Source organism: Phyllostomus hastatus, unplaced genomic scaffold (assembly GCF_019186645.2).
Source record: "Phyllostomus hastatus isolate PE091 unplaced genomic scaffold, TTU_PhHast_1.1 phas_contig_57, whole genome shotgun sequence".
Classification (NCBI taxonomy): Eukaryota; Metazoa; Chordata; class Mammalia; order Chiroptera; family Phyllostomidae; genus Phyllostomus; species Phyllostomus hastatus.
Window position 1 is genome coordinate 4,592,099 of NW_025333912.1, and position 20,915 is coordinate 4,613,013.

General features: G+C 39.9%; 2 protein-coding genes across 4 annotated transcripts in view; one reads left to right on the forward strand and one right to left on the reverse strand.

Moving 5' to 3' along the window:
* The window catches only part of FAM117B (family with sequence similarity 117 member B), a 113,145-nt gene that overhangs the window by 58,120 nt on the left and 34,110 nt on the right, over positions 1–20,915 (forward strand). The gene's annotated exons all lie outside the window — the stretch shown is intronic.
* On the reverse strand, positions 1,539–6,543 carry LOC123824471 (T-cell surface glycoprotein CD1a-like). 2 transcript variants are annotated; one of them, XM_045847627.1, is made up of 6 exons: positions 6,472–6,532; positions 3,780–4,043; positions 3,049–3,327; positions 2,555–2,833; positions 2,132–2,225; positions 1,539–1,958 (listed from the first exon to the last, which is right to left on the reverse strand). In XM_045847627.1, the coding sequence occupies exons 1-6, from the start codon at positions 6,530–6,532 to the stop codon at positions 1,883–1,885; spliced, it is 1,053 nt and encodes a 350-aa protein (XP_045703583.1). In that variant the 3' UTR covers positions 1,539–1,882. The 2 variants fall into 2 exon arrangements, with proteins under 2 accessions (XP_045703583.1, XP_045703584.1); XM_045847628.1 differs by lacking the exon at positions 3,780–4,043 and having other exon boundaries at positions 6,472–6,543.

Genomic DNA, 20,915 nt, shown 5'->3' on the forward strand with positions numbered 1-20,915 from the left:
TTAGGATAAGTGGAATCTATGTGATGATTTGGCTTAAATTATAGGTTATCAGTCTACCCTTTAGCCTATCATGTTGTCAGGCTATACCATATAGGCCTATAACATATAGGACCTCTCTAGTGTTCCTAAGCACAAATACACTGTAGTTTGCCTTACAAAAAAACGCATGTATAGATAAGTTTTGTTCAGGCATGAGTTATAGTGTTGATGGCGATGAATTCAGTGTTAATAAATAAGTAATGCATTAAATCCAGAAAAAAAAAAAAGAAGAGGGATGTGCTGATCTATATGTGGAGCTGCTCATAACGTGCTAAAATCACATTTATAATGCTCTAATGAAGCTAGGAATAGATGGAGAAAGGAGCTAGATTTGTGAATTCACTATATAATGACCATTTTTGTTTATTTAAGCATAATAGACAGCACAGCTGAGTGGCTAAAAGTCAAAAGTACTTGTAATTGCATTACCCATGGCCAGGAAAATGTTAAACACTCTTGGCTGGTGTTATATTATTTAAAAAATACTACATATAGCTCTGGCCAGTGCGGTTCAGTTGGTTGCGCGTCATCCTATACAGCTAAAATTTGCCAATTTAACTCCCTGTCAGGGCATATACCTGGGTTGCAGGTTCGGTTCTGGTTGGAACTCATACAAGAGACAACTGATTGGTGTTTCTCTCACATCAATGTTTCTTTCCCTCTCTTCCCCCACCCCAAATTAGGTAAATAAAATGGCTTTTAAAATACTATATATAATAAATAAATCATTTGAATTTATATATATATATATATATATATATATATATATATATATATATATATATATATATATTAAAGAAGGTGTCTTTAAACAGGAACACAAATAAAACAGAGCTGTTTCTATTAGTTGACAAAACTGACCTGACCAGAGATTCACAGGAACTGTGTATTTTCCTGAGGAGCAATGGATCAGCATGTAGTAACTTAGTGTTCACTGTGTCTTCCACACAACGGCCATAACTAGTAAGAACGTACTGTGTGCACACTCCTTGCTTTGGTCTCACTTCAGTCCTGACTGTCAACACTTTTCTGTTTTCTTGACCATCTGCTTTTTGCTTCTGTGACATGCTTGCACTGCTGCCTCTCAGACTGCACCTTTGTCAATGCTTCTCAAATGTTAATGTACCTAATGAGTCCCTTGCTGATTTTGCTAAAGTGCAATATGATTCAGTAAGTCTGAGGTGAGGTCCAAGAATCTAGATTTCTAACAAGCTACAAGATGGTAACTCTGCTGTTTGTCCCCGAACCACACTAAATAGCGAGGACTGTATCCTGCCTTTTTCTTTTTGTTTAAAATACTTGGAACAACAACTGCACACAAATAGGTTTCCACAGTTGTAGGAATGGTTAGAGGCCAAATTGTGTTTCTCCTCAGGGATTCAGAGAAGTCACTGAGGAACTAGTAAAGTGTGAAGACTGTTAACTAAAGCATAAAATGTCTCAACTACAACACATATCAGGAAGATAAAGAATAAGAAAAGACTGTATTTGCTGTAAACTTAACACAGGCTTTTATTGAAAGCACACTACATACAGTTAATACACTTCATAAATAATACAAACTTTAAGGAGATATACTTTGCTCTCAGGAACGTCCCCCAAAAGTAGTGACATCTTGAATGAGCCTGAATTTCATTAATTTTCCAATATAGAGAGGTTACTAGGATCTGATTTTATCCGGAGGTAAAATATGAGGTTTAAAATCTCAGAACCAGGTCAGAAAGCAAATCCTGCAAAATGACAACTAGTATACATTAATAACAGAGCATTAAATAAACATAGGTAAACAACAACAAAAATTTTATAAAAGAGAGTTGAAAGGACATTATCACCATGCTGAATTTTAAGTGTGTTTTGAGTCCCTGGGCTGCTGGAATCTCTCCAAAGGAAGAAGAGTGGGAGGAGATTCACAGTGTGTCCTATAAAAAGAACAGAGATGAACGTTACTGTGCATGAGGTGGAGATGAGAATTGAAGAGTAAAAGCAAAGGGACTGGGGAAAGAAGAATTAAGGGGTGAGAGAGGAAAACAAATACAGGACAACAAGTAAGGAGGGGATAAAAGAAAAGGAAAGATGGATACAGAAAACTCACCAGCACTTTTTAAGCCAAAATGCAAGACCTGTCAGAAGCAGCAGCAGGGGTAGCATCACTGCCAAGATGATCAAGTCCTTGGAGTTAGGACGGTCTGTGGGTTTGGGTGCACACAAGGGTGTCATTTCAAGTCCACCCCTTGTTTACTACATTTCCCTCATCTGCTTGTTTAAACCTGAATGTTCACCTCACTAATCTCCTTCCTTCCTGTTTCTTCTCTCATCCCTCTTCAGAGATGAATCTTTCATCTAACCCTCAACATCTTCCTACATCTGCAGCTCTCTTATTTTCAACTCTTTCATTTATTGAATTCTTTTCATTCTTTTGGGTTTGGAGTCCATAAATTCCAAATTTTTTATCTCTTTTGCTCTGCTTGTGGACCATCTACTCCTCTCCCCAGTGTGGACCCCAGTGTTCTCTCACCCAAGTAGAGGATGATGTCCTGGCCTTCTAGACTGCTGTGTGTCACCCGGCAAGACAGGCCAGATGTCTCAGTGGCTTCCACATCCAAGAAGATCTGAAGATACCATGTCCCATCAGCATTGGGCAGGATATCACTTAGTTGAGAGCCCTGTTGTGCCTGTTCACCTCGCATCCACTTAACCGAAATTGGCTTTGGGTAGAAGCCAGAGACATGACAAACCAGCAACAGATGGTCAGGATCAGGATTGGGGCGAGTTGATAGCCAGGCCTCTGGTTTTACTGCAGAAGACAGGAAAGATGCTCAGATAAGCACTCTAACACAGATTTGGAGGTTCATGTCTTCACATCAGTTTAGACAGACACATGTGTCCCACCCTGGGAATTCATCACGCATTATCCCTCTCCCTCTTGACTCCTTATTTTAAATCTGAAGGGAAGGTAGGAAGGTATAATACTAGAACAGAAAATTTTTGGAGGAAGGATATGGGACTGACCTTGTCTCTGGAGATCTGCCTTCCCTGCATCAAGGGCACTTAAGAGATAGCGTGGGCAGGTGTCACGGAGGTTCCTGAGTATTACTTGGTTGGTGAAAGTGTATTGATTGAATAGTCTGCACATCTGCTGAGCTCTAGTTCCACCCTCTGGAGATGGCACCCATGAACTGTTCTGGAAGCTCAGGAGCTCTGATCCTTGATAAGCAAATTGCCAGAAGTCTAGCTTGACTTCCCCAGAGTGCAGCTCACAGCCTACCATACATTGTACCACAAAGGGATCTAGAGAAGAGGGATTATAAATTAGAGGAAAGAAGGAGTTTAAAAAGATGAAATAAGTGGAAGCAAAAAAAAAGGAAGTAGGAAAGAGAAGTTGGGGGGATTTGAGGTAATGGAACAGTTTCATTTCTTCAGATGTTCAGAAAAAACATAATTGGTAGTACTTGAAGGTAAAAAAAAAATCAGTGACTTTTTTTTCCTTTGGAAATGGAAGGGAGTAAATTGTTAAAAGAGAATGGCATAAATGGTGAGAGGAAGAGAACAAGGAAGAACTTAGTGTGAGAGAGTTGTGTTTATAATGACTAGGCTGAATGAAATGAATTAGGTTACAATGAATGTGCAAATAGAGATTGCTAAGGAGATTGAATGCAGGAAAATAATTGGAATAAAAAACTTACTGAGACACACATACCCCACCGAACATTTCACCAGCTCATTTTGGGAATTGAACTTACATTCAAGCATCCATTTACCAGCATGATTATGAAGTAAATGCAGCAAGTCATTGTGGCCCCTTTGTAATAACTCTTCCATGTTTGTCATCTCCTTGTTGCTGAAGTTGCCGTTAGACCAAGGCCGCAGGGAAATAATACCACCAAAGTTGCTCTTCCAGCTATGAGTCTGCAACTCACCGAACCAACCAGAGCCCCAACTTTGGCTCCAGGAGCGGTTGTATACGGATAAAGTACCGGTGGCTCTGAAGATTTGGTTATGGAAGGCTATGGGGGGGGGGAACAGAAGGAGGGAAAAAATGCATTGGGAAGGAAAGAGAATGAAGAAAGAGATGCCAGAAAGGGAAATCTCAGAATCTGGAGATAAGGGAAGCCATAGTTACTTCACCATTCATCTGCCCAGAGCCCCATGCTTTATATAAGGGCTGGGGCAAAAGTTGACTTACAGGACATCTGGCCAAGATGGAGGCATAGGTAGATACACTGTGCCTCCTCGCACAGCCAAGATAGGGATAACAACAATTTAGAAACAGAATAACAACCAGGACTGACAGAATATTGAACTGTAAGGAAGTTGGACAACCAAGGAGTTAAAATAGACACATTTATCCGGATTGGTCGAGGGGCGGAATCGGGAAGCCGCGCAGAGACGGGTCGAGCAGCACAAAGAGCACTGGGACTGGGGACATAAGACCCCAGCGAGCAGGCCCTGGGCGCGCAAGCCTCGGCTGGCAAAGCCCGGCTGAGGGGTGGCAACTGGCAGACCAAGCGAGCTAGCAATTGTGAAGCAAGGCACTGCGCACAATCCACAATCCCAGCGCCTGGAAATAGAGCCTTGGGGTACTGATTGAAAACACCTGTAGGGGTTGAGGCACAGGGAGAGTCTCCTAGCCTTACGGAAGAGGTCGTTGGAATGACCCATGGCATGCACAAGCCCACCCACATGGGAATCAGCACCAGAAATGTCACGTTTGCTTGGGGGAAGTGGCGGAAGGGAATGAAATTGGCAGAGAGGCACCATTGTTCCATTGTTCCAGTGGTACCATTGTTCCCTCTCGGACCCCATCCCTACATACAGTGCCACAACCCAGCTACTGGGTTGCCTTGCCCTGGTGGACACCTGAGGCTCTGCCCCTCAACAGAACAGGCGAGACCAACCCCCCAAAAAAAGAAAAGGAAAAGGTTCAAATGGAAGAACAAATCAAAGCCCCAGACCCAATCAATACTTTTAAGCGACCAAGAGATAGCTAGCCTCTATCAGATACACAGTTCAAAGCACTGGTGATCAGGATGCTCACAGAATTGGTTGATGTTGGTCGAAAATTAGATGAAAAAATGAAGGCTACACTAAGTGAAATAAAGAAAAATGCACAGGGAACCAATAGTGATGGAAAGAAAACTGAGTCTCACATCAATGGAGTGGACCAGAAGGAAGAAAGAAACAAACACACTGAAAAGAATGAAGAAATAAGAATTCAAAAAAATTAGGAGAGGATTAGGAACCTCCTGGGCATCTTGAAATGTTCCAACATCCGAATTATAGGGGTACCAGAAGGAGAAGAGGAAGAACAACAAGTGGAAAACTTATTTGAACAAATAATAAAGGAGAACTTCCCCAATCTGGCCAAGGAAATAGATTTCTAGGAAGTCCAAGAAGCTCAAAGAGAGTCCCAAAGAAGTTGGACCGAACGAGGAACACACCAAGGCACATCATAATTACATTAGCCAAGGTAAAAATGAGAGAATCCTAGAAGCAGGAACAGATAAGGGGACAGTCACCTACAAAGGAGTTCCCATCAGACTGTCAGCTGATTTCTCAAAAGTGACTTTGCAGGCAAGAAGGGGCTGGAAAGAAGTATTCTAAGTCATGAAAGGCAAGGACCTACATCCCAGATTACTCTATCCAGCAAAGCTTTCATTTAGAATGGAAGGGCAGAGAAAGTGCTTCTCAGATAAGGTCAAGTTGAAGGTGTTCATCATCACCAGTCCTTATTATATGAAATGTTAAAGGGACTTATCTAAGAAAAAGAAGATAAAATATATGTATAGTAAAAAGACAGCAAACTCACAATTATTAACAACCACACCTAAAGCAAAAACAAACTAAGCAAACAACTAGAACAGGAACAGAACCGCAGAAATGGAGAACACATAGAGGGTTAGCAACAGAGGAGTGGGAGGAGGAGAGAGGGGGAAAAGGTACAGAGAATAAGTACTGTAGGTGGTTGGTAGAAAATAGACAGGGGGAGGGCAAGAATAGTATGGGAAATGTAGAAGAAGCTAAAGAACTTATGACACGTGGACATGAACTAGATGGGAGAAAAGTGGGTTGGCAAGGGTGTACAGGGTGGAAGGGGATGAGGGTAATGGGACAGCTGTAATAGCATAATCAATAAAATATTTTTTTAAATACAATAAGAAAGTAGACTTACAGTTTATAGGAAAACAATACAATAATTAATAAATAATAACATAAGAATAAACTTTGTTTCATATGCTCACAACTGTAAACCTACTTTTCCCCCAACTTGTACAACCTTCAGAAAGCCCAGGGTCCTAAAGGGATACTGAAGGGACTCAGAATGGACCTATGCTGACATGCTCACTCTCCAGGTGTGTTCTGAGGACACCACACAGAGGAACACACACACACACACCCTTTTGCACCCAGCTACAGAGTTGCCAGAGTTCTTACCATCTTCATTGTCACCACCTCGGAGAAGAACTGCTAGCCATGAAATTTGCCAAAACATCATTACTGCACAGATGTTTCCTCTTTCTCTCAGAAAAGTTTGTCTTTGATTTCTGTTTTAAAGAAACCTACCCTACAATACTTCCGTCTGACTTCCTTCTTCTACCAACAGGCAAACCAGTGCCAGCACCCCTGCCCCAGTTAAAAAAAAAAAAAAAAAAACCCAACATTCTCCTTCCCTAAACCCTAGTCACCAATTCAGCCTCTCATTTCTCCTTCAGTTGTGACTCTCTTCTCGGGCTTTCAGCCTCTTCTCCTCTGTACCAGCCTTCATTCTGTTCATCTTTCTCTAATTCAGCCTCTGTGGAATAAGCGTTACATGGTATTGAGAAGTCTTCTCATTCATACAATAAATGCATAAAACTCAATGTCTTTCCAATTCCCATCTGATGTCCTTATGCCCCTGCTCTTTTCTGTCACTCTGTCCTTCTTTTGCCAAATTTAAATATTCTCCAATTACTCTCTTCTTCTGTCTCTGAGCCACCCCACCTCATTCATATCTCTGACATCTCATTGATTGCTTTACTGATTTTGAGAATCTTCTGTGACTGCCTGTGTAACAGTGTAAACTACTACTCCATTATTCTTAGGGAAGAACCAGTAACCATCACAGAGACCACAGGAACTGTGAAACACATTAAGAAAAATCTCTGTTTGACTTACATTGATGTATATTCATTTACCTGAGAGTAACTTAGTGCCTGCCTGGATACACTCATCTGGCAACACTCAAGAATATACAGTTGTCTACAATGCACTCACTTTGTTCAAGTAGCTTTTATTCTACTTAAGAAGGAAACACAAAACCAAGAACTGTAAATCTTGGTGTGCTGGGTTTTATTGTAAATATAGATTCTAGACAAAAACAAGCTTTCTTGAAACAGTATTTTTTAAAGTGGCAACTCTTAACTATTGCCCACTCAGACTCTGGACTGGAGTGGTGTGCTCAGGGTGTTAGGTCTGTCTACCGTTGTTGTACTGGATCCCCAACATCTCACTGAATGCCTGTTACAGGTGCTCAATGAGTAATTTTGAATGAGTAATTTGGTTCAGGAATCGAGTTATTTTTTAATCATTCAGATTTTAACATACTTTTTTTTAAGGCATCAAAAGTCATTATTTGTGCTTTACTTGGTGATATGGGAATATTAAACAGTTTTCTTTAGGAGTAAAATATAGTGATATGCATAAAGTTTACACAAAGGTTTATGCTATAAATCTGTTGCTTATATTTGAAACCTGTGGAGGTTACAGTCAAAAAAATTACAGTGTAGGCTGCATGTATCCAAGAGATGCATTCATTATTAGTATGTGCCAAAATGTGAAAAAAATTTAAAAACTGCAAATTTGCATTTATTATATTTATATAAAAATGTTTCTAATTTTCAGTTACAATTTAGAAATTATTAAGCAAAGAAATATAAAAACATAAGGAATAAAAATTTTTCTTTTAAATAACAGAAACATTGATATTGCTTAAAAAACAACCAAAAGTGTTGTTAATATTAATCAGAATCTTCAATAGTTGGCTTTGCAAAATGTTTGTGACACTTGTGAAAAAAAATAGTGTTGTGCCCTGGCTGGCGTAGCTCAGTGGATTGAGCGCGGGCTGGGAACCAAAGTGTCCCAGGTTCGATTCCCAGCCAGGGTACATTCCTGGGTTGCAGGCCATAAACCCCAGCAACCGCACATCGATGTTTCTCTCTCTCTCTCTCTCTATCGCCCTCCCTTCCCTCTCTAAAAATAAATAAATAAAATATTAAAAAAAAATAGTGTTGTGCTCAAATCATAAATACTTTTCACAACACTAGCAAAAATATTTTGATAAGGGGCTCATTTTGCATGCATAGCACCTAACACATCTTTTTTTTTCCTGCTTGTTAAGGGAGCTGTATCTATGTTATTGTTATAATTTCCTTCAATTTATGTTTGAAATGGATGAAGTTTAAAGGTGTAAAGGCTTATGTACCGCTCTAGAGTTTCCCTAACACTTTTTATTTGTTCTGACACTGACTGTTACAAGATTTCTAATAAATATTTTGTGCCTTATTTTCACATCGCATGTGAATACTCTGAGCATTTCTTTCTACAATATTCAAAATTGTGTGGACTGTAACTATAGGGCATCTTCCGGTGTTCTTGGCCACATTATATGTACCTATCATTTGGTCCACATTGTCAACTACTGATTTAGTTTGGTTGTAATACTGTTTATAAAAAATGTTTTCTGTTTATTCTTAAATTTATTTTTAGAGGCAGGAAGGGAGGGATAAAGAGAGGGAGAGGAACATCAATGTGTGCTTGGCTCTCACATGCCCCGTACTAGGTGTCTGGCCCATAGTCCAGACATGTGCCCTGACTGGAAATCGAACTGGTGACCTTTTGGTTTACTGTCCGGCACTCAATCTACTGAACCACACCAGCCAGGGCTGGTTGTAATATTCTATTTTGTCAGCTTTTGTGAATCTAAATTTATAGCATGATTAAAATGCATACTTGAAATTAAAATTGTGTTTTTCCCCTTTTGGATATATGAGATACAAGTGTGCAGTCTGCACCAAAAGCAGGTGAGTTGGGTTTTTCGAGCCTGTTTTTAGAAGACAAAAATTCAGGGGGTAGTTGGGATTTATTCTTACAAACAGTACCTATATATGAAAATTGCTTGTTTTTCAGGTCAGAGATAAGATTTATAGTGGTTAATCAGTTATCTGCTGTAATATTACATCCTTATGAGTAAATGCATTCTGCAACTCTCTGGATTCCATTTGCTCGTTAATTACTAATGAAGTGCTCACTGGTATAGATTTTAATATTTCCTTTGCAAAATACTTTTGAGAAGATCATAGCAAAAAGTTTTATACTATATTTCCTGGGCTTGGGTGTCTAAACCCACATTTGCCTCTAAATCCAGGTAATATTTCATCTGTTGTTACATTCTGTCCCATAGAGTAATAACATAATCTACAGTTTTCTACAAGTGCTGAGAAAATGTCTCTCATAGCCACTAATTTATCCACTTTCAGGCATTCTAAGCCATTAAGTTTGTCATGAGACCTGATACAATTATGAATATATCTAAATCTCTATAAAGATATCATATCTAAAACACACAGTGCCACTACCATCTATGGGCCACAAATCCTGCAAATCTAGCCAATGGCTGTGACGTAAACGAGATAGATATAACAAGCCTAGAAATGCTTTTGATTTGGTTTTGTCTATTCATTTAGCATCTCTTTCTCCTGAAAACCAAGATAGAATTGATGGATTCATTGGCATATAGTAAGATTAGATAATGAGTTCTGGCCAAGATGGAGGCTTATGTATATACACTGCCTCCTCACACAACCAAAAGAAAGACAGCAAGTACAAAACAAAAAAATAACCAGAACTGCCATAAAATTGAACTGTATGGAAGTCCAACAACCAAGGAATTAAAGGAAACATTCATTCAGACTTGTAGGAGGGGTGGGGATGGGCCTGCCAGCTGGAGGACCTGGCAGGCGAGGTGGTGGCTGGTGAACCAGGTGGTCTGAAATTTGTGCAGGGATGAACTGGGAGGAACAACTGGGGAGTGAAACCCTGTGCAACCCAGGGTTCCAATGCTGAAAAACAGTTTCAAAACTCCTGACAAAAGAAAAAATGGTGGGCATTGCGGCAGTGGGAGAAACTCCCAGCCTCACTGGAGAGTTCATTGGAGAGGCCCACAGAGTCCTAGAATGTACACAAACCCAGTCACCCAGGAATCAGCACCAGAAGGGCCCAATTTGCTTGTGAGTTGTGGGGAAAATGACTGAAATTCAGCCCAGATCTGAGCAAACAGCATTGTTCCCTCTCTGTTCCTCCCCCATATATAGCAACAAAACCCAGCCAAGTGGGTTTCCCCACCCTGGCGAATACTTAAGGTTCCAACCCTTACAACATAACAGGAATGTGGAGACACAAAAATGTTCCCAAATGAAAGAACAGATCAAAGTTCCAAAAATAGAACTAAGCAATGAAGAGATAGCCAACTTATCACATGCACAATTCAAAACACTGGTATTCAGGATGCTCACAGAAATGGTTTAGTGTGGTCGCAATATAAAGGAAAGAGTGAAGACCATGCCAAGTGAAATAAAGAATAATATAGAGGGGGCCAGCAGTGAATTGAAGGAAACTGGGACTCAAATCAATGGTTCGCACCAGAAGGAAGAAAGAAACAAACATACAGAAAAGAATAAAGAAATAAGAATTCAAAAAAATTAGGACAGGATTAGGAACCTCCTGGACATCTTGAAACGTTCCAACATCCAAATTATAGGGGTACCAGAAGGAGAAGAGGAAGAGCAAGAAATTGAAAAGTTATTTCAACAAGTAATGAAGTAGAACTTCCCCAATCTGGCCAAGGAAATAGACTTCCAGGAAGTCCAGGAAGCTCAGAGTCCCAAAGAAGTTGGACCCAAGGAGGAACACACCAAAGCACATCATCATTACGTTATCCCAGATTAAAGGTAAGGAGAGAATCTTAAAAGCAGCAAGAGGAGAGGAGACAGTTACCTACAAAGGAGTTCCCATTAGACTATCAGCTGATTTGTCAAAAGAAACTTTGCAGGAAGTAAGGGGCTGGAAAGAAGTATTCCAAGTCATGAAAGGTATGGACCTACATGCAAGGTTGCTCTGTCCAGCAAAGCTTTCCTTGAAAATGGAAGGGCAGATAAAGTGCTTCCTAGTTAAGGTCAAGGTGAAGCAGTTCATTATCACCAAGACCTTATTATATGAAATGTTAAAGGGACTTATGTAAGAAAAAGAATATGATCAAAACTATCAGCAGTAAAATGAGAACAACCTCATAACTATCAACAACTGAACCTAAAATAAGAAAAAATGAAAACAAACTAAGCAAACAACTAGAATAGGAACAGAATCATAGAAATTGAGATTACATGGAGGGGTACCAGTGGGGAGAAGGTGGCAGAGTGGATGGAAAAGGTACAGGAAATAAAAAGCATAAATGGCACAAAATAGATAAGGGAGGTTAAGAATAGAATAGAAAATGGAGAAGCCAAAGAACTTATATGTATGACCCTTGGACATGAACTAAGGGGGAGTAATGGCGGTGGGAGGGGTGTGCAGGGCAGGGGGGAATAAAAGGGAGAAAAAAATGGGAAACTGTAGTAGCATAATCAATAAAATATATTTTAAATGAACAAAAAGAATGAACTAAACAGAAAGGAAGCCACATCCGGAGGTTGATGAAGTCCTCCTAGGCATCTTTGAAGGCTTTTTTTCCCCCCTGAACTCTTACATCATATGAAAGAGATACAAATTTCTATTTTGGTTACAAAAAATAAGGTTAAATAAAATGTCATTTGTGACAAAGCAGTTCAAATTTCAAGATCTGTCTTGACATTTTTTGCGTTTGGCCAAAGTAATAGAAGTTGACACAAAATATTCTGTGGCTGTTTTCTAATGTGTCTTACTCATTTTTTTCCTCCATTTTGATTCTTTTTTAAAAATATATTTTATTGATTATGCTATTACAGTTGTGCCATTTTTTTTCTCCCTTTTATTCCCCCCTATCCTGCACACCCCTTCCAACACCATTACTGTGAAGCCAAGTTTGTGAGCATCCTGATGACCCGTGCTTTGAACTGTGTATCTGATGGGTTGGCTATCTCTTGGTCACTTAAAAGTATTGGCTCTGGGGCTTTGAGTTGTTCTTCCATTTGAGCCATTTTTTGCAGGTGGGGTGGGGGTGGTCTGGTCGTGCCTGTTACATAATGAAGGGCAGAGCCTTAAGTGTTCAGCAGGATGGAGCAACCCAGTCACTGAGTTGTGATGCTGTATGTGGGGGTGGGGTCAGAGAGAGAACATTTGTGCTTGCTCCTCTCTGTCAGATTTCAGTCCTCTGTGCCACTTCCCACAAGCAAATTGGGCCCTTCTGGTGCTGGTGCCCAGGTGGGTGGGCTTGTGTACATTCTAGGACCCTGTGGGTCTCTCCAGTGAACTCTCCTATGAGGCTGGGAGTCTCTCCCAGCATCTAAACCTCCACAAGTGTTTTCAATTAGTGCTTTTAGGCTTTATTTCCTGGTGCTAGGACCCTGGGTTGTGTGGTCTGTCTTGCTGCCTTGTTTTCACCTAGTTTGTCTGCATGCGAATGTGTGACTTCGGACAGCCAGCTGTCTTGCGTGCCTCACTGGGTCTGCTTGTTGCCTCCCTGTGCCCATACCCGGGGTCTGCCAGCAGGGCCTGCTGGCCACCACCTGTACCCTGCGAGCCTGGGTCTGCCAGCTGCCGACTCCACGTCTCTTACCTGTCTAGCTGAACGGTTGTCAGTATTTCTGTACAGTTAATTTTCTGTCTTTTCTGGTTGTTTTGTTGTTTCTAAATTTTTGTTGTCCTTAATTTTGCTTGTGCGAGGAGGCACAGTGTGTCCTTCTATGCCTCCATCTTTGCCGGAAATCTGTTTTGATTCTTTATTGTATCTAAGAAAATACTCTTCATTCACATCTAATTCATCTTCAGTTCCTACAATAGACATACCTTGCCCAGTATCTGAATCTTTTAAACAAACTTCCGCATAATCTTCATCTTCTAAAGCAGTTTCATTTTCAAATTGGACTCAACATTCTCATTATCACACTTGAGTAACATTTGCTGAAGTTCTTCAGCATCGCTTGGATTATTTAATTGAAATAGTTTTCCAGTCATTTTCAGTAGTAAATGAAAAACACACAACACTGACTTCAAAGTTTCTGTTGGCTGGAGCCGGGGGCGTGGCAGGGAAACTATACCAACACTAACTTCAGAGTTTGCAGTATCTCTCAGATAGTTTACTATCAAATATCACACACCATTATGAACCATGTGTTATAACCAAACTGACAGCTCAAATATTATGGTTTACCATTTCATTAGTCAGGTACAAATGTGCATCTAGTCATGACCTTGAATCCACCACCTGATTTATGTAACAATATTGAAGAAAAGGGTTTGCGACCCCCTAGGGTTTAAAAAAGTGATAATTTGTGGAAAATAAAATCAAGAGTATTCTGGAGTTATTTATCCAAGCTTTCCTTCTTAATTGGCTCTGCTTTATTGTCCATGCTGTCTCATCATGAGCTGGTCTTTGCTTGGCATGCTGATTCTCCTCTTTCATGCTCTTTATAATGGTTAGGATGCTCTTAAAATTTTATATATTTTTTGTAACTTGTAGATGAATGGGCTTTGGCTATTATTTCGTTTCTTTGTACAAGTAAACAGGAAGTATCAAAGACTTATTTAAGAAAGGAAATACTTTGGGAAAAAGGTAAGATTATCTTAACCCTAAAAAGCCAAATTGAGAGGGAGTAAGGGTTTATTTGGAATCACAGAATTGCAATTCAAGTAAGCACAGATTCAAGCAGAAACTTAAATAGTGTCCTGTTTACAGTGTGAAGGCAAGAGAATTTTATGAGAAAAGAATGGGGTAATTGCATGAATACAAGAAAGACCTTTCTATTGGTGCTAACAAGCTAAATTGCTGTGTTGTCATTGTAGGGGTTCAGAACAGGACTCCCCAAAATGTGTGACTTTAGCATTTGAATTATTTTGAGTGGAAGGCAATTAAGACTTTGCAGGCTTGTCAGAAACTTTTACCTGTCCCTCAAAGAATTTAAAATAGGGGTCTTGCCCATAGTAAGCTATCACCAGAAATAACTTTCCTTAAACTGAACATCTCACTATCCTGCAGCGATCTTTTGAACCCCCTGTGTACCTTACCTCATCTTTACCTTGGAGTTGCCTCATATACCTCATTCTAACTGTGAACAAGATAAAGCCTGTGTAATAAACTTGACAAGTTTAGCAACAGAAAGTAACCTCACAGGGCTATGTGGTCATAAATTTCTAACTAGGCAGGTAGTCATGCTCCAGGTGTATAAAAAGCTTATCTGTGCCTTAGGTGAGCCCTGTCCATTGTTCTTGTGCATCCAGGTTAACACACCTTTGAAATGGCAGAAGTAGTCTTTTCCAGACCTCTCTACAGTGCAACCACCCTCAAGGGAGCATATAATCTTGTTATGTGGGACTCTCCTGTCTCACTTACATGTAATCTTCCTAAATTTCCTCCTTAATCTGAAATTTATTATAGAAAGAACTCCAAAACGCATTCTGTGGAGCATTTGAGATTTTGCTTCTGTCAACATAAATGTACAAATTTTTAGAAACTTTTTTGAGTTTGAGCCAAACTGATGAAAGTTGCTGGGAAGCCAAACTTCAACAGATTGAGAAAATGCTCTGGGAAAATGGCAACTTTGTACCCGACTTCATACAATTAAAAGAGAAGACAGAAGTGGGTTACATGAATTCCATTGGTGATAGATAGGGAGGCAGGAGAGAGCAAAGTGGGGATACTTCTGGGATTAGAAAAAGTAAAATGAGAAACACATACTTCTTTTACAGAGGTGGGTACAGAATAGTTAACAGTCAACAATGAACATGATAATAGTAACAAAGACTATTTGGGATTTGTGGTGCTTGTGCTAGGAGGAGGAGGGGAGGATATTACTGTGACATTTCAAAGTTATGTTATAGTAGATGCGAAAAGACAATAGATTGTCTCCATTAAGGTGAAGATTGACTTTGACAAGGAAGTTTCTAGCCTAGGGCAAGTTACCTGCCAAAACCTGCTTTTAGTTAAAAAGTTTTAATTTCAGACCACCCTATGTGGTTACTTTCGGTCTCTGAGTTTGTGTGGCTGCCACGCAGGCCTCCTCCGAGCTTTTTAGGTTTAGTAAGCGGCCCCTTTTTGCCCACACTTACCTGCATGATATCCATTTGACTCAGATTAACTTTTTTTAGTTTAATGATTTCTTTTTTATTGTTCTGTTTTCCCATTTTCCCATTGCTCTCCCATGCCCACTCCCTGCCCTGTTTACATGTCAATGGATCATTTATACTTCTTACTTATCTAGGCCCTTCCCCCACTTTACCAGTTTATCTCCCTCTCCCTTCCCCTCTGGTTACCTTCAGTCTGTTCCTTGTTTCCATGCCTCTGGTTCTGTTTGGTTTTTTTGTTCATTAGGTTCCGCTTATAGGTGAGATCATGAAATTAACTCTTATACAGATGTTCTCTACAGGTTTGGGTGTTCTTAATCTGTTACCGAACAACTGGGGTCCTACTGTCACAGATGGCACAAGTAACCTGGATCTTGGTCATGGGGACAAAGAATTGAACCAAGCACACAGAGTTTACAGCAGAAAGAAAAAGAGAAGATTTATTAAGCGATAGTATACTCCAGAGAACATGGGGGCAGGCCAACTCCAAGCAGAGATTGACCTCGTGGGCTGGAGGGATTCTCTTCTCATAGGGTGGATCCTTCCTGGCTAGTTTTGGCTGACTTTTACTGCCCATGTACAACTAGTTGTATTACTTTAAAGCTACTGCGCATGTGGCCTCCCATAATTTTCCTTGATTGGCCACCAGGGAAGGGGTTCACACAGTGTTAATTTATTATCAAAAGTTATACAGTCTTAAGAGTAATGACTTAGTGTCTTCTTTCTTTTTCTTTTCTTTATGACTTAATTTCTTCATTAAAATCCCAAAGTCCCTTAAAACACCCACAGACACACACAGTCCTTCCTTCCTCCCCTTTGCCTGGTCCAGGGTACCATATCTCAGGAAAAGAAGTAGAAGTCTGAGGCTCAGGTAGCCTTAGTTCCTCCAAGTTATCTGTGCTCGGCTAGGAGGCCTTCCTTGGTTACCAGCAGCATCAGATATGTCACCGGGATCTCCAGTTCTTAATCCAAAATCACATGGCACTTTCTAATGGCCCACCAGAGAAAGCCCTTTCACCGCTTTCTTTCTTGCTTTGTGTCTCCTGCATTCTTCCAAACTGCCAAGAGAGAGCTCTGCATTGCTGGTGCATCTTGCTTTCCACCTTCCTAACCTGAGTGGTAAAGGGTGACCCAAAGCTGTGTGGTTCCTCCTGCCATGGCTGCTGCACCTGGGTTTAAATCCCAGCGCCAGTCTTCCTCTGCAGCCCCATTTCCAACTCTTCCCACAATCGGCTACATCTGCCAGCATGCCCATATTTTTCCAGTTTTTCTGGCTGCCATAGTAAGTCTAGGCAAGGGTGGTCCCATGTCATGGAGCAAATCATCTCCAAGCTCTCACACAGGTGCTGTAACTAGGGCAAGTTGCCTCTCAGTTACATCCTGGGTGGAAGTCACTCCCATTTCCTTGGCTCAAGACATGGCCTCAGCTATTTAACATGTCCATGAAACCAGTTAAAAGTTAGATATGTTACATGACCACTCATGAGGTTATTTGCAAAACTGTTGCTGTGCAAAATAACTCTCAATGGCCCTGCTCATGTGTCCCAACCCCAGTTCAAACTTAGGGTGAGGCCATCCCATATTTTTAATATTGCCTGGATGAACACCCTGAGTTCTGGACCCCATTACAAATCCCTCCTTGCGGGGGCTGTCTGGCTGCACCCTGTTACACTGCTTCGTGCCACCACCCTCCAGGCGAATTCCAGAGGCAAAGATTTGGTGATAAAGGAAAGGAGCCTTTATGCAATAATTACTCAATTTTCGGATAACAGCTTTCCACATGAATTGGTCACTGAAGCCTATCAATTAAGGCTAAACTCTAACATCTGAGTTCTCTAATCATTTCTGCTGTTAGTTTTAATTACCTTATTTGTATAGGGCTAGTTCACAAGCTAAAACAACAGAGTAAAACTAAAATGAAAACTGCACAGTTTTGGAAGAATGGCAGGCTTCTACCTCAGGGCTTGTGTCCTAGAACATGCAAAGAATAACCCTGCCACCCTCTGCCAGGCCAGCCTGATCCTAGGCTGTACCTGGTGTTCCTTCCCATCCAAAATACTGTCTGTTGGAAAACACAGACAGCTGTGCAAAATCACCCGGACATCCTTGGGGAAGAGGAGAGCCAGTGGGACAGCTCTCTTTTATTACATGCGCTCTGGAGGCGTTCAGCTTCTCAGCCAACCGCTTCCCAGGCTGTTTACCATTGCCTCCTCTTCTGGCCTCTTCTTACTCCTCTGCAGTGACTGATCAGATCTCTCTGTATCAATTCAACTGCGTTTCCTTGAACCTTTCCTGTATGCAGGTTCTCTTATTCTTTCATGTAGTGATACCAGTGTGTATATATTTACTAAATTCAATTATTTTCTCTTGTCAATCTGATCTATGTTGATTTAATCATTAGACCCACCCTGGCTGGTGTGGCTCAGTGGATTGAGTGCTGGCCTGTGAACCAGAGTTGCTGCTCCCTTCCCAGTCAGGGCACATGCCTGGGTTGTGGGCCTGGTTCCCCAGTGCAGGGCGTGCAAGAAGCAACCACACATTGATGTTTCTCTCCCTCTCTTTCTCCCTCTCTTCCCCTCCTCTAAAAATAAATAAATAAAATCTTTAATTATTAGACCACTGGAAAAAACCTAGGGCAGTAAACTTTTTTCTTTCTTTACACTCTTCATACATGCTTACTGTTTCTATCCTTAGAAAGGGAGTTTCGGGCAACAAAGGTGTTTTATGGAAAGTCACCTCACAGGGTGATCCCTCACAGGGATCATAAATTCCAGATTGAGGAGGTCATGACTGATAGTCACCTTCCATGCATATAACTTCTTTAGTAAAAAGTTTATCTGTGTTTTAAGTAAGTCCTGTACCTTGTTAATAACACCTAGATATACAGAAACAATAACACCTTTGCAATAAGATGTAAGCACCCTCAACAGAACACAAGATCTTATTAACTATCCCGTAATCTAGACCTTACGTTGGTTACTTTCCTTATTAATTTTAATGTAGAAAAGAATCTGCAAAACTGTTATTCTTAGAAGTATTTGAGATCTTGCTCCCTAATATGTAATCAGTTTGACTCATGCTTTTTTAAAAAAAAATGTATTTTTTCCATTACCATTTATCCCCCTTATATCCTCTTTCACCTCTACCCACCTCCCCACCCCACAGTTACCGCACTGTTGTCCGTGTCCATGACTCATTTTTGTTTTTTGCTCCATTCCTCCCCGCTCAGCCCCTCAGAACTGTCAACCTACTCTCTATGAGTGTGTCACTATTTTGTTTTTTTAGTTCAGTTTGTTCATTAGTTTCCACATATGAGTGAAATCAAATGGTATTTGTCTTTCTCAGACTTGCTTATTGCACTTGGAATAACGTTCTCCAGGTCCATCCATAATGTCGCAAAGGGTAAAATTGGCTCACCTTCTCTCATTCTGAATTAAAAACCCAGTGCCTGATGTATAGCTGTTCACCTGTAGTGAACAGCTGTTCATTTGTTAGGACCGTTACCTTAGCCCACTCCTTGAAGAAGATAGGGCAAACTCGGTATGGTACCTTGCAAGTAAACTATATTGATGTGGGAAATGACTCTGGGATACTTACCCCAGATGTTTTCCTCATAGTTACAGTCATCCTCACATGAAATCTCTATATTGCATTTGTAATCTAAAAATCTTAATTTCTCCAGTTTTTGTTACTCTACTGTAAATCTCCAAATTAAAATATGTTATAAGAAATTATACCAAGTAAATTCCAGTACACCAATTTAATTTCAGTATTCTAAAACCACAGTTACATAATTTCTATTTATCCAACTTGATTTATATTTTATTAAAAGTATATTCAGATGGGTCGATTCTTTTACCTATAGAAATTATACATCATGAAAATTAACTGACACATCAAATATTGAACTTTACTAGTAAACATTTTGCTTTTGGAAGTTATCATTTGTAGCCATTATTTCTACAAAAGTGCAGTTTTCTCTTGATTAACTTGTACAGATCTAAATGTTACTATATTCATTGTATCCTCTAAGTATTTTATTTCATTTAGGTTTGCTGCTATTTATATTTATGTTATAATTTAAATAAAGCAAGAAGAGTTTAGCTCATTGACCTTGGTCTTGGATTTGTTTGTTATATTGCTAATTTGGTTCTCCAACAAAGTTTGCAAACTGTACTTACTGTGCAGGCTCTGAACTGAGAAAACCATATGGAACAGGAGTAAATGTTCTCTGTTATCTAGACTATCATGTTCCTTGCAAATAAAGATAGTTAAGTTTCTTGCTTTAAATCTTTATGGCTTGTAGCACAAGAGCTCCAAACTTGGGAGCTGTTTAAGTGTTTGTGATATTCTGAAAAAACCACCTGGTGGACTAGCAGATGTGGGTGTGCCGTTTATTGCTCACATTTTACAGGGGATTGCACCCATGGCGAGACGCCAGTGTGAGAAAGACCACACCTTTTCCAGTCTGAGGCTCCTTATTAAGGGTCCCAGACAAAGGCGGCACATGTCCAGGTTGTACAAACCTACATATGACCTGGAGGTACATTATATTAGTGTGCAAGTGCAGAAGGAGAAGGTGAAGAAGCAGTCACAGGACAAGAAGCCTCTCTCAAAAGGAGATAAGAAAGAATTACAATACATTCCCAAAATAATACAGATGTCTTGTCTTGAGCTACCCCACATGGCTTTAATTTTTTTCATATTGTTAATAAGATTGGGACATTCATTAAAATGATGAATACAAATGGTGAGCACAGATACCCTTTCCTTCCTCCCAACCTCACAAGAAAAGCATTGTCAACATTTAGTAAGATGGTAGCTGTTTATTTTGATGCCTTTTATAAAACTGAGGTGTCCTTCCATTGGAAGTTTTTGACACAAAGAGATGATGAATGTTTCATATGTTTTATTTCTATCTATTGAAATAAAATATGATTATTCTCTGTTACTCTGTTACCATGGTGAATTATCATGCTTTTTAAATTTTAAGTATATCTTCCTTATATGGGATAAACCCACATAGTCATCATATAATAAACCTTTTATACATTGCTAGATTCTATTAAATTTTGTTAAGAATTTTGCATGTATGTTTATAAGAAATATTGATGTATAGTTTTATTTTCTTGTAGTTTTTGTAAGTTTTTAGTGTTAGAAATATGATGACCTTATAAAGTAAATTAGGGACAACTTCTCTGTTTTGTGAAAGATTTTAATTAAGACTGGTATTTCTTCTTTAAATGTTTGAATTCAGCCAGCTTTCTGAGTCACAAGTTTTCTTTGTGGGAGGATTTTAATAACATTATTTTAATATTTATTTTTGTTCATTGTATTTTTAAAAGATTTTATTTATTTATTTTTGAGAGGGGTCGGGAGGGAGAAAGAGAGGTAGAGAAATAGCAATGTGTGTTTGCCTCTCATGTGCTCCCCCACTGGGAACCTGGCCTGCAACCTAGGCATGTGCCCTGGACTGGGAATCAAACCAGTGACCCTTTGGTTTGCAGGCCAGCAATCAGTCCACTGAGCCACACCAGCCAGAGCTGTTCTCTCTATTTCATATTTAATATTTAACATTTAACAAATTT

Excerpts from the sequence above, each read along its gene's own strand:
- LOC123824471 (XM_045847627.1), bottom strand. The coding sequence starts at position 6,532 with ATGATGTTTTGGCAAATTTCATGGCTAGCAGTTCTTCTCCGAGGTGGT. Across the intron at positions 3,328-3,779 it reads TGGTAAATGGATGCTTGAAT|ATCCCTTTGTGGTACAATGT; the intron begins GTAAGTTCAATT and ends CCTCTTCTCTAG. Across the intron at positions 1,959-2,131 it reads TTTTGGCTTAAAAAGTGCTG|GACACACTGTGAATCTCCTC; the intron begins GTGAGTTTTCTG and ends TTCTTTTTATAG.